This window comes from Saccopteryx bilineata, chromosome 2 (genome assembly GCF_036850765.1).
Source record: "Saccopteryx bilineata isolate mSacBil1 chromosome 2, mSacBil1_pri_phased_curated, whole genome shotgun sequence".
Lineage (NCBI taxonomy): Eukaryota > Metazoa > Chordata > Mammalia > Chiroptera > Emballonuridae > Saccopteryx > Saccopteryx bilineata.
Genome location: NC_089491.1, coordinates 89087039 through 89101684, shown reverse-complemented (window position 1 = coordinate 89101684; position 14646 = coordinate 89087039). Strand labels below are relative to the sequence as shown.

The following is a 14646-nucleotide window of genomic DNA, read 5'->3' as shown; positions in this document are numbered from 1 at the left end:
TTATAAAACATAAGGAGAACCAAGACTTGATTTGATTATTTGGGATTCACAAAAGGCAACAAATAAAGAGAAAGGCTATACATTGTTAATGTTATGAATTCCTATTATCAGCTTATGGGTTTAGGAACATGATTAGCACTTACTGTGGAAATAAACAAGGTAGCTATTAACTGGCTCTAAGAAATTGTGTTTGTCAAGTGTTTTCTCCTTAAGTCATCTATTCAGTGGAGGAGGGCCGATATTCTCTAGGAAAAACCAATCTTTTTTCCTAAGAACCAATTAAGATGATGATCCCATAAACATTTATTATTATTTTGTATTTTTCTGAAGTGAGAAGTAGGGAAGCAGAGAGACAGACTCCTGCATGCGCCTGACCAGGATCAACCCGGCATGCCCACTAGGGGGTGATGCTCTGCCCATCTGGGGCATTGCTCCTTTGTAACTGGAGCCATTCTAGTGCCTGAGGTGGAGGCCATGGAGTCATCCTCAGTGCCCGGGCCAACTTTGCTCCAATGAAGCCTTGGCTGTGGAGGGGAGAGAGATAGAGAGAGAAAGGAGAGGGAGAAGGGTAGAGAGGCAGATGGGCACGTCTCCTGTGTGCCCTGGCTGGGAATCGAACCTGGGACTTCCACACGCCTGGCTGACACTTTACCGCTGAGCAAACCAGCCAGTGCTCCCATAAACATTTTTAAAGTTTCTTCTCTAGCACTCATCTCCACTGTAAACATCTTAGGATAATTTTACTACTTACAAGTCCATTTTGAGATTTTCATATTATGAAGAAGAGAGAGAATAATTGATAAATCTAAATTATGTAAATTAGTGATTTCTAAGCTTTTAGTGGTTGTGGCAAACTCTGGTAAGCCCCTACTTCATTCAAGAAGAATAAGAGGTATACCTTTAAAAAAATGGTATATCCACACAATGAAATAGCTGATGTCATAAAATGTCATCAAAAGAGCTTGAAAATATTTAAGAAAATAAATGCTTAAAGACTATATGAATAGAATTTCATTTTTTTTGTAAAAACAATGGGTATATTAATTGCAAAGAAAAAAGTTTACAAAATGCTATACCAAAATGTTAACAATGACTATCTACCATGATCATATTACTACAAAAAGAAAAATTAGTTCATTTAGCATTAATAAATCATAGTTGTAAATTGCTCATATAATCAGATGAGAGTGACCAATCTTTATAAGATTATAATTACTGATTTTTTAAACTTAATCTGGCTCTCAAAAGAAATTTTGATTGTTGTACTGTTGATATTTGGCTCTGTTGACTAATGAGTTTGCCGACCACTGATAGGGCGCCACAATGAAGAATTGATGCTTCTCATCTCTTTCCCTTCCTGTCTGTTCCTATCTGTCCTTCTCTCTTTCTCTGTCTCTGTCAGAAATTTAAAAGAAAAAAAAAAGGGGGCCTGACCTGTGGTGGTACAGTGGATAAAGCATCAATCTGGAACACTGAGGTCGCTGGTTTGAATCCCTGGGCTTGCTCAGTCAAGGCACATACCGAAACAACTACAAGTAGATGCTTCCCGCTTCTCCCCCATTTTTCACTCTCCCTCACTTGTTCTCTCTCCCCCCCTCTCCAAAAATCAATAAAAATATATACTTTTTAAATTAAAGAAAACAAAGAAGTTCAAGGATGGGATGCTGTTTCCAGCATTGCTTGAATAGTTTTAAAAATTGGAAACAACTTAAATATCCAATACAGAACTGATTTAGTAAATTATGTTATATCCATGTCAGTCAAATATTATAATCATATTAAAAAAATATCTACTGACAAGGGTAAGTACTTATAATATGTAATTATAATATGTAATAATGAAAAACAAATGTGAGGTATCTCATTATAGTTTTGATGTGCATTTCACTAAAAGTTACCAAAGTTCAGCATCTTTCCATGTATCGGTTGGCCATATGTATGTCTTCTCGGGAGAACTATTTGTTCAGGTCCTCTGCCCATTTTTTAATTGGATTGTTTACTTTTTGGGTTTGAGTTGTATGAGTTCTTTATTGATTTTGGATATTAACCCCTTGTAAGAGCTGTTGTTTGCAAATATCTTCTCTCATTTGGTTGGCTGCCTTTTAGTTTTGCTGGCAGTTTCTTTTGCTGTGCAGAAGCTTTTTAGTTTGAGATACCACCTCACAACTGTGAGAATGGAATTAACAAGACAAGTAATAACAAGTACTGGAGTGGTTGTAGAGAAAAAGAACCCTCATTCACTGCTGGTGAGAATGTAAACTGGTGTAGCCACTATGAAAAAGAGTATCAAGGTTCCTCAAAAATTTAAGAATAAAGTTACCATTATGACCTAGTAATCCATCTTCTGTGTATCTACTTGAAAAATCTGAAAACATTTATTTGCAAAGATATATGTACCTCTATGTTCACTGCATTATTCACAGTGACCAAGGAAAGGAAACAATTGAAGTGTCCCTCAAAAAATGACTGGATAAGAGAGATGTGCTTCATATATACAATGAAATACTCCTCAGACATAAGATGAAAAACCATCACTTGAGACAACATAGATGGATCATGAGAATATAATATTAGCAAAATAAATCACACACAAAGAAGTTAAGAATCATGGTTTCACTCATACGTGGAACATAAAAATAAAAGCAATAAATGAACAAAAACTCACAGATACAGAAAACAGAATGGTGGTTACCAGTGGGAAGAGGGGTAGGGGGTAGTAAACGGTAAAGAGGCTCAAATACATGGTGACAAAAATTTTTGATTTTGGGAGGTGGGCACACAATGCATCATACAGATGATGTACATAGAAACATACACTGGAAACATATAATTTTATTAACCAGTTACCTCAATAAATTTAATTTAAAAAATGAAAAAGAAGTTTCTCAATAATGTACAAAATTATACCATTTCTATAATATATAAAGGTAAAAGTGTACTTATATATATGTATAAAGTGTGTATTCACAAAATATATACATATAGACTAGAAAGACCCACACAAAAATAAGAATTCTCTCTTCTGGATGGTGGAATATTAGTCATTAGGGTTTATTTTATTTATAGATTTTATGAGTTAGCAAAGTTTCTGCATTAAAAATGCTTTACTTTTGAAAAAAATGTAAAGCTATTATCTTAATGGCTGTACTCAGAAGAGTGCATAAAGTAGGCCTTCCAGATAGGTTAATAGAAGGCAAGAAAGCAGGAGCAAATTCTTTCTGAGTGGAGATTATCTGGCTATCTGCTAAGCCAGAAAATCTGTTTTTTTTTCTTTTTAAATAATTTTTTTTTAATTTTTATTTTATTTATTCATTTTAGAGAAGAGAGAGAGACAGAGAGAGAGGAGAGAGAGACAGGGGGAGGAGCTGGAAGCATCAACTCCCATATGTGCCTTGACCAGGCAAGCCCAGGGTTTCGAACCGGCGACCTCAGCATTTCCAGGTCGACGCTTTATCCACTGCGCCAGCACAGGTCTAAGCCAGAAAATCTGAACGGTAAATAAAACAGGTATGACCAAAAAAAAAAAGAATTATTTTGGGGTTAAAATATAAAGAGAAGAGGACAATCTGAAATAAAAATAAATTTCAGAGTATTTTTTTCTTCTTACTTGAGAATGTGTCTCGTTTTCTTGCAATTGTGTTTTTAGTGTCTCAAATTCTTTGTTTAGATTTCCCGTTACTTTTTTCAGAACATTTCTGCGGGTTGATAATACTGTACTCTCCTCATGTAATTTCTAGACAGAACCAAACAGAAGTAAATAATAGCTTTAGGGATATCAACTAAGACAATATAAATTGAATTTGACTAATACTTTCAATGATACTCTGATAAAATTCTACCCAAGGCTATAATTACTCTAAAATCCTGTTTATAAAAGTATCCTTTGAACTACAATAAGCTAAATTAACTATATTAACTCTCTTAAGGCTGGTATCTCTAGTCCTACCCCAGCAAATTTACATTAATGTAAAATGGCAATGAAAGGTCATGAAAAATCTTAAATAGGGAAATAGCACAATCAAATCTGCTCTTAACACAGCCTATATTTGCTGAAATGCTGTATCTCTTTTCAATTTTTGCCTTTGGTTTAAAACTTAAATCACTGTAACTCCTATTATATATGTAAACATCTTTATTTTTTTCTTTCTACATGTCTAATAATCAACTGGAAATAATAAATTCTATAAACAACATATATATAAAATCTGATTAAAAAATCATAATTTTGTATGTACTACTCTTTTCCATTTACCTTTTTCTTTTCTTCACTTGATGACCTTAAAGCTGGCAAATTATTAAATGTCTCCAGATCAATTAACATTTGCTTAATTTTGTTTTGTAGAGACTGTTGTTCCTCAATCATCTTACTTTCCAGAAGCTCCATTTTCTGTAGATCCAATTGGAGACATTGACTATCTGAAACAGGAAAATTCAAGTCCATAATTAGTCAAAACTTTATTTCTTTTACAAAAGGAAACACACTACAACCATTAAAATTATGTTTTATAAGAGTACTGACAATAGAAACATATTCACTACAATCAGTGAGACAATACAAAGATAAATCAAGAAAAATATACTCATCCCCCAGGTAATTAACATAACCTGATGTGTAATGTACATCAGCCATATTTGCTTCCATGCACATACAAACATATGAGAAGACACAGTTGTTTTCTTACTTAGTAATATCACATATATTATGTGATACAGAGCCATTATTTTAAATAGGAACATGACACATATACATAGTTATGTAGGGGAAAAGCAAATTACAAAACATTATATATACGTACACACATACATATCAATATATATATACGTGTATGTGTGTGTATATATATGTGATATATATAGTTAAGCCTAATTTTATAATTACATATACAGTTAATTCTCATTATTTGTGGTAGTTATAATCTATAAAGTTAGCATGAACACTGAGTTAGCAAACACTGAACTATTGCTCCTAGGGGAAATACAGGGTTATTTTCCTGTGAGCCTCTGGTCACAGTATTTTCAACCAACTAATATATACATATAACCCTGTTTTATGTGTTTTTTGAACACACCGTATTTAATATATTTGATTCATTAACATTGAAGTCACTGCCAATCTATGCCTGAAAAAAGTTTATATCCATAAACCAGATCACATCACAGCCTTCTTGTGCTCACGAACACTGGCCAACACTTAGGCACTACACTTGGGGGCCATTTTAAAAAGCAAAATCTCCACAAAAAGCACAAAAATGTGGGAAAAAGTGGCACTAAATATACCACAAAAGGGCCATGTTTACAGTAAGAGAGCTAAAACAAGATGGCAAAGTGTTGCCTTATTTTACCTCCACTTGAAGTGTGAATGTCAGGCAATTAAAATTTTTCACCAGTCTATGTATGTGCACAAATGATCATGAAAGTGCTGCAAGAATTGATTTTGGAGTTACAAATTACTTTTAGTGAGTAGGTGAATTCACAAATACAGAATCCACTAATAATGAGAAACATGTGTTCATATGTGTATCTCCTTCTTTGTTTCATAACTATTGAGCATCTACTATGTCCCAGCTGCTGATGATATAAAGGAAATTAATAGAAGCATTATTTGTGCTCAAGTAGCTAATTCTAGAAGTAGAACCAGGCAATTAATTAATCTTTTACAATATATTGGATAACTATAGTAGTCTCCTCTTATCCTCAGTGGACACCTAAAACTGCAGATAATACTCAACTCTACATATGTTATGATTTCCCCCAATACATACATACATACCTATGATAAAGTTTAATTTATAAATTAAGTATTTAATTTATAAACAACAATAATAAAATACAATGACTATAACAATAAGGGTTATTTGAACACAAGCACTAAGAACCAAGACAGTTGATCTAATAATCAAAATGGCTAATAAATGATTCACGGGCAGGTAACATATAACATGGATGATTCACATACCAGGCAGGAGAAGGAGGATAGTTATACTACTCAGAAAGGGATGCAATTTAAAAAATAAAAACTTTTTACTTCTGGAATTTTGCTTTTTAATATTTTGGACACAGATGACCATGGCTAACTGAATCCACAGAAAGCAAAATTACAGATCAAGGGGGACTACTGTAAAGAGTAATCATATCATAAGACCAAGGTCAAAAGAGCTCTAAACCAGGGGTCCCCAAACTACAGCCCGTGGGCCGCATGTGGCCCCCTGAGGCCATTTATCTGGGCCCCGCTGCACTTCCGGAAGGGGCACCTCTTTCATTGGTGGTCAGTGAGAGGAGCACTGTATGTGGCAGCACCGCAAAGTGCAGCGTCGCTCACGTACAGTACTACTTCCAGTGACACGGGACACAGGCGTCACGGCTCCAGAAGTACATCATATCACTTGTTACGGCTAGCAGTGACAAATATGGAACCGGACATTGACCATCTCATTAGCCAAAAGCAGGCCCATAGTTCCCATTGAAATATTGGTCAGTTTGTTGATTTAAATTTACTTGTTCTTTATTTTAAATATTGTATTTGTTCCTGTTTTTGTTTTTTTACTTTAAAATAAGGTATGTGCAGTGTGCATAGGGATTTGTTCATAGTTCTTTTTATAGTCCAGCCCTCCAACAGTCTGAGGGACAGTGAACTGGCCCCCTGTGTAAAAAGTTTGGGAACCCCTGCTCTAAACCATACTTTTTAACTCAGACCTTAAGGATTGGGACTCAACCAAATAAAAGAGAAAGTGAAAGTGTTCCAGAGAAGACAATCAACATGTGAAAGTCTAGAGGTAAGAAAGCATAGTACTTTTGAGCAAATAACATAAGTTCAGTATAACTAAAATTCCGAGTTCAAAGTGCATGGTGATGAGAGAGAGAAGTGAAAAATTAGAAGGATTTCAGTTCAAGAAGGACTTTTTAAATCAAGATAGGGCACTGGGACTTTATACTAAGGGCTAGGACAAGTCATCAATGAATTTTAAATCAGAGAGGGCACAATTAAATTTCAGAAAGTTTGCTCTGCTTGCAATGTGGTTACAATTAATTGGAATGGCATTAACTATGTGCAGGACAACCAGTTAATGGTTGATTCAGTGATCTAGGCAAGAAATCTTAGACTGTTTAGTCAATTTGGGTTTTTATTTATTTATTAAAACAGTATTTATTAAATGCTTTCTATGTGCCAGGCAAACTTCTAGGCCTGGGGGATACAGCAATGAAGAAAGCACAGAACTGTGAAATATACAGTTATGTCAGATGGAAATAAATAAGAAAATAATGCAGGAAACATCTCATGGGATTCAAACATATTAGGGACTTGAAATTAATCAAACAATTGACTGGACACAGTGGTTGAACAAAGAGTCAATGCAGAATTCTATTCCAACATGAGTAAATGAATGGATGGTGCATTTACCAGAGACAGAGACAAACTTTTATTTGAGAAAGAAAGCAAGATGATGCGTTGAAATCAACTTAAGATATGTTGAGCCCTGGTTGAATAGCTCAAGTTGGTTAGCATCGTTCCGAAGAACAGAGGCTGCTGGTTTGATCCCCAGTCAGGGCACATACAGGAGCAGATCAATGTTCTGGTCTCTCTCCCTCTGTCTCCCTTCCTCTCTAAAATCCATACAATAAACATTAAAAAAAAAAAGGTATGTTGAGTTTGGGCTACCTCAGAAATATCCAAATAAAGATAAGTAAATAAGATGTCCATGTATGGGCCTGTGAGGTCTGAAAATATAGATTTTGAAATCATCAGCATAAAGATGACTAAAGCTATGGAAATGGTTGAAATCATTAAGAGAAAAGGATTCATGACATGACCTATATATATAAACAAATTAACATGAAGGATCCTATACAAAAGAATAAAAAATGACCGAATAAATAAAGAGTAAAATCAGAAGCCTTGGGGGGGGAAGACATTCTGCAGTGGTTTGTACTGAAGAATACTATTTAGATATTAAAAAAATAAAAAGACTGCAAAATATGTTGGATGTACTGACCAGAAGGACCTTGATGTATCTGTTGATAATAAATTTCTTAGGCTCTGGCCGGTTGGCTCAGCGGTAGAGCGTTGGCCTAGCGTGCGGAGGACCCGGGTTCGATTCCCGGCCAGGGCACACAGGAGAAGCGCACATTTGCTTCTCCACCCCTCCGCCGCGCCTTCCTCTCTGTCTCTCTCTTCCCCTCCCGCAGCCAAGGCTCCATTGGAGCAAAGATGGCCCGGGAGCTGGGGATGGCTCTGTGGCCTCTGCCCCAGGCGCTAGAGTGGCTCTGGTAGCAACATGGCGACGCCCAGGATGGGCAGAGCATCGCCCCCTGGTGGGCAGAGCGTCGCCCCTGGTGGGCGTGCCGGGTGAATCCCGGTCGGGCGCATGCGGGAGTCTGTCTGACTGTCTCTCCTCCCTGTTTCCAGCTTCAGAAAAAATGCAAAAAAAAAAAAAAAAAAGATAATAAATTTCTTAGAAAGAAACCGAACTAAGAGTGAGAGGAAGGTTTAAAGACATCTGGCTGTGAAACCTTCAAAAGGGTTTGGTGATAACTGGGCAGGAATATTCGGGAAAGGCTTTTTTTTTTTAAAGATGAGATCAAACATAGAAAAAAGACTGGACAGATAAAAACCAAAATTTTACTAGTAATAAATTCTAGATAATAGGATTATAAATATTCTTAATTTTCTTATTTATGCTTTTCTATATCTCCCACATCCTCTATAATAAACATGAATTACATTTATAATAAAAAAACATTATTTTTAAGTATTATTGAATAGCTGAAGTGTTTCTGGCTTTACCTGCTATTTGATTCATAATCACCTAGGGGGAAAATGTTATGTGAGGAAACTGAAGTTACAAAAATAATTTGCCCAAGGTCATGAAACCACTCAGGCTTTGGTGCTCAGTAATATTATGATCTTTATGAAAGGTCAATTTTTAAAATAGAAAATATTATTTTATGATTAACAAAAAGATGCTTCTTTGAGCAATGAGGAGCTATGTGAAGAGAAAACAGAACACTTGGTTGATTTTGCTACTGCAGGCTTCTTTCCTCAAGGCATCATGCTTTGTTTGGCTTTTCTTTTAGCTACCAAAGTAAAATCCAATTAGAAGAAACTAAAAATTGGATGCTAATATGAAATGGAAATACCTAACTTGCATATCCAGATGAAGGACTCTAAATTCAAACCTGCCTTGGCCAAGTTCCTCTCTCCTGTGTTCTCAGTTGGGCATGTTAATAATACTATATACATTCAGCAGTTACAGCAGGTACAGTTATACATTTTCATCTTAGAACATTTTGCCTTCCCTTTTCCTTTATTTTAAAGTAGGAGCAAGACTTGCCCTTTTGGCTTAGCAGATAAGAGCACTGGCCCGGCATATGAACGTCCTGGGTTCGAATTCCGGTTAGGGCATACAGGAGAAGTGACCATCTGCTTCTCTCCTTCTTCTCCTCCAACAGCCAGTGGCTGGATGAGTTCGAGCACTGGCCTTGGGCTAAGAATAGCTCAACTGGTCCAAGTGTAATCAGCCTCAGGTGCTAAAAATAGCTTGGTTGATTCAAGCATCAGCCCCGGACAGGAGTTGGCAAGTGGTTCCCAGTTGGGGTGATTGTGAAAGTCTGTCTTACTATCTCCCCTCCTCTGACTTAAAAAAAATAAAAGTAGGAATATGAGTGCTCTCAGAAAAATAATGATGGTATTTCAGTGTTGAAGCCAAACATAAACAACTTCCTTTTCCTACATACAGATTTAGGGATGAAAGATTTTTATATTAAAAAATTTTAGAGTAAAATATAAAATTAATATTTTTAAAGATAAAATTTAACCTTATAGTGAAATGTATTATTCCATACATATTTCTCTAGCTCTTTTCATTGTTTTCTCTTTATTGCTGCTTATTTCAGCAGTTTGACTATGATGTGCTTAGGTGAGAGATTTTTATATTAATCATGTTTGGGGTACAACGTGCTTCTCAGAACTACAAAATCAAGTTTTACATCAAATCTGGAAATTTTTTTAGAACTATTTCTTCAACTATCTTTTCTCCCCCATTCTCTGTCTCTATTTCCTGCCTGGGACTCCTATTATATGCATGTTAGATTGCTTGAAATTGTCTCACAGGTCATTTAGGCTCCATTCATTTTGATTTCTTTTTCAGATTGGATAATATCTATCGACTTATCTCCAAGTTCCCCCACTCTTCTTTTCTGCTGTCTTCAATCTTCAATTAAGGTCATTCAATATTTTTTTAATTTCACTTAAATTTTCAATTCTAGAATTTTTACTTGGTTTTTTTTTCTAATTCCCATTTCTCTGTGGCATTCTCTATCTATTCATTTATTATACTTTTATTTTCCTTTAAGTCCTTAAATATATTTACAAACTTTTGAAGTCCTTTTCATTTTAACATCTGGGTTTTCTCAGGTTCCATCAATAATGATTGCTTTTCTCTTGAATCACAGTTTCCTATTTCTTCACGTCTATAAGTTTTTACAGTAAAATGGACATTTTAAGTTATATGTTGTAGGTTGCTGCTCCTTTCAAGAATGGTTTGTATTATAAATGAGCAACAAACTTCACTGAACTAAAACTCTAAAAACTTCTTTGAAGTGAGTAGCATCAGAAATCTCTCCTCAAGTCTTTCAACACCTAGCAACTGTTTTTCCTAGAAGTCTACCCAATGCATACATAGCTCAGCAGTCAGATCAGAATCTGGGTAGAGTTTATACAGGCATACTTTGGAGATATTACAGGTTTGGTTCCAGATCACTATCATAAAGCAAATATCATAATAAGACAAGCCATATAAATTTTCTGGGTTCCCAGTATATGTAAAAGTTATTTTTCCACTAAACTATAATCTATTAAGTGTGCAGTAGCATTATATCTAAGAAAACAATATACACACTTTGATTAAAACTATTTTATTTAAAAGCAGTTAACCATCTTCTGAGCCTTCTGAGTTATTATCTTAGTGCTGGTGATCTTGCCTTGATGTTGATTAAAAATAATAGTATCTGCAAAGTGCAATAAAGCAAAATGTGATAAAGCAAGGCATGCCTGTACAAAGATTTTGGCACTCAGTCTCCCATGTCTCCCTAATATGTGGGAAGGCAATGAGTATGTTAGTTGATCTCTTCATATAAGAGTTAGCAAAATGGCCTGACCAGGCGGTGGCGCAGTGGATAGAGCGTTGGACTGGGATGTGGAAGGACCCAGGTTCGAGACCCCGGGGTTGCCAGCTTGAGCACGGGCTCATCTGGCTTGAGCAAAAGCTCACCAGCTTGGACCCAGGGTCACTGGCTCCAGCAAGGGGTTACCAAGTCTGCTGAAGGCCCGCGGTCAAGGCGCATATGAGAAAGCAATCAATGAACAACTAAGAAGTCGCAACGCGCAATGAAAAACTAATGATTGATGCTTCTCATCTCTCCGTTCCTGTCTCTCTGTCCCTGTCTATCCATCTGACTCTCTCTCTGTCTCTGTAAAAAAAAAAAAAAAAAGTTAGCAAAATGTACTTGCAATTAAGTTTTATTATCTGTAAAGACACAAAGCTTCTATAAAACCTTTCTCTTCTACCCAATATACCAGAAAGATTATTGATTAAAATATACTTGTAAGATGACATTATAATAAAAAATCTCATGTTCAAGAATTGGGTGACTCACAAATATAACAATTATCACACGGAGTATAAAATATCAAATAGTTTTAAAAGGTTGAAAAAGACATTGATTTAAGAAACAGGGTGTTAGCAACAAAATTTCTTTTAAGTTGGTATAACTAAACTTGAACATTTTTCATACCTTCAAAAGTCTTAAGATTCATATTGATATGTTATTAAAAATAAATGTATATGAACTTAAATGTTGATAGGGTTTTCTTTAGTTGCTTTTATATTTCCAAGGTTGAAAATAGTTAAGATGAGAATTAAGGTGCTAACCAAGTCACTTACACTTATGGTTTCAATGTTCTAAATAGGAATTGTACTTAGCTTGTATATTTTGACTGGTAATAACAGTTACATACAGAAATCTAACAAGTTTAATCTGAAATTATATTACAGAAATGCATTTAAGAGCTATACAAACTGCTTTTCCTAGTGACAGGAGAAAATGGTTGGTTGGTATAGGGTAAACTTTATCTTCCTTTAACAGCAGGTCCCCATGAAAAGCTAAAAGCTTCTCCAAGGGAAGAGACAGGAAGAGGATGCAGACTAGTTCCTTCTGATATGCTCTGAAGTTGCAAAGTTTACCAAGCAGTGTGTACACAGTAGCAAAATCTAAGAAGGAACCGCTTTGACCTGGGGAAATGTATCTCAAATATTCTGCAATCAGTGCATTTGTTTATTCCTTGGAGTTTCCTTTCCAAAAATATAAATAAAAACTATTGCTGACAGGTTCTTTGCCTCTTTACTCATGCAACACACCAGTGTTTCTTGAACATTTAAAAAAACTTTTATTGAATTAATTGGGGTCACTTGGGTTAATAAAATTATGTTTCAAGTGTACAATTCTATACTACATATTGTATATTGTACTGTGTTCACCATCCAAAGTCAAGATCTGTCACCATTTATCCCTCCTTTACCCTCGTTTCCCCCTATTCCCCTTTCTCTCTGGTAATCACCATATGGTTATCTGAGTCTGAGATTGGTTTTTATTTATTTATTTATTTTTGCTTAGTCCTTCACCATTTTCACCCAGCCCCCAAACCACCCACTTCTCTGACAGAAGTCAGTTTGTTCTTCTGTATCTATGACTTTTTTTGTTTGCTTGTTTATTTTGTTCACCAGATTCTACATATACCACATTTTCCCATGTATGAGATGCACTCTTTTCTGAAAAATTTGGGGTCTACAAACCGGGTGCTTCTTACACAGTGGTTGTAGATGGTTTACTTGCATTTCCTGCTTTTTTTTGCGCTCATTGTTGAAGACCCTGATTTGTCATCAGACACAAATGAGGACAAGCTAATGGATTGAAGTTTTGACAGTGATAAGGAGTTGTATGAATTTATAAAACTTGAGTTCAGTAACTTTATGTAATACACTTTTATTTCTAATTTCGGGGCCCAAAAGTAAGGTGCATCTTATACATAGGGACATAGGGTAAATGAAATCATATGGTTTTTCTCTGCCTTATTTCACATAACATGAAACTTTCTAGATCCATCCATGCTGGCGCAGAAGGTAACATTTTCTTCTTTTTTTATGGCTGAGTAGTATCCCATTGTGTAAACGTACCACAGCTTTTATATCCACTCATCTACTGATTGGCACTTGGGCTGCTTCCAAATTTTGGCTATTTTAAATAACACTGCAATTACCAGAAGGATGCATATATTCTTTGGAATCCCTGTTTCGGGTTTCTTTGTATATATTCCCAAAAGTGGAACCACTGATTCATGAGGAAACTGCACATTGTTTTTTTACAGTGGCTGCACCAATCTGCGTTACTAACAACAGTGCATGAGGGTTCCCCTTTATCCACATCCTTGCAAGCATTTGTTTAATTTATTGATGATAGCCATTTTGACAGTGTGGTATTTCATTGTGGTTTTCATCCTATTTCTCTGATTAATGACATTGAGCAACTTTGTATATCCTCCTTGGAGAAGTTGGAGAAGTGTCGATTCAGTTCCTTTGCCCATTTTTAAATTACATTGCCTTTTTGGGGGGGGGGTTGAGTTGTATAAGTTCTTTATAAATTTAGATTAACTCCTTGTCAGATGTATCATTCATGAGTATTTTCTCACATTCATTGGGCTGTCTTTCCACTTTGCTGACGGTACCACTGGCTGTGCAAAAACATTTTATTTTGATGTAGTCCCACTTTTTAATTTTTCTCTTTTTTTCCCTTGCCCCCCAAAATATATCAGAAAAAAAATACTGCTACAACAATTTTCCTAGATTTTACTGCATATATCTTCTAAGATTTTTATGGTTTGGAGTCTAACATTTAAGTTTTTAACCCATTATGAATTTATTCTTGTACATGGTATAAGAAGATGGTCTACCAAATAAATAAAACCATAAATAAAAGAGAAGTAATAACTGACACTACAGAAATACAAAGGATTCTAAAGACAGTATTACAAACAACACTATACCAACAAATTGGAAGATCTGGGAGAAATGGATAAATTCAAAGAAACAAACAATCTTCCAAAACTGAGTAAGGAAGAATTAGCAAATCTGAATAGACCAATACAATTAATAAAATCAAAGCAGTAATCAGAAAACTCCCAACAAACAAAGCTAACCATGGTGGTATGTTCCACTTGCTGCCAATAGGTCTGGGCACTGCCCACACACCTGTGGCCCTTTACATGGTGGGACACAGAGTTAACACAGAGAGGCCTAGGGCAGTTTTGTTTGGACCAGGCCACAAATCTGATTTCACCTGAACAGCCTAATGTCCCTCCTCATGTATGGATGAAAGGGGGTTCTGGAGGAGCTGTCTGCATGGGCAGAGCTGAAGGCTGAATCAGCCCTGGAGGGGCGCCTGACTCCAGCGGCCGTGCCACCTACAGAGCTAGAGCTCTAAAGCCTGTGCGACATATCCTGACCACAGTGAGGCCCCACCAGTGTTCTGGACAGACAAGAGGAGCCGCCTCTTTATAATGCATCAGGGCCAGCTCAAGAGCTGCTTGGTGTTGCC

The 14646-nt window shown here is 36.0% G+C and overlaps 1 protein-coding gene across 4 annotated transcripts in view; it reads right to left on the bottom strand.

The window, feature by feature from the left end:
• Positions 1 to 14646, bottom strand: part of IFT74 (intraflagellar transport 74) — a 111457-nt gene that overhangs the window by 5408 nt on the left and 91403 nt on the right. For all 4 annotated transcript variants that reach the window (XM_066257379.1, XM_066257381.1, XM_066257378.1 and 1 more), the window contains 2 exons: positions 4253 to 4416; positions 3608 to 3733 (listed from right to left, as the gene is read on the bottom strand). In XM_066257379.1, the coding sequence (XP_066113476.1) occupies positions 3608 to 3733; positions 4253 to 4416 (290 nt within the window). The remainder of the gene's footprint in view (positions 1 to 3607; positions 3734 to 4252; positions 4417 to 14646) is intronic.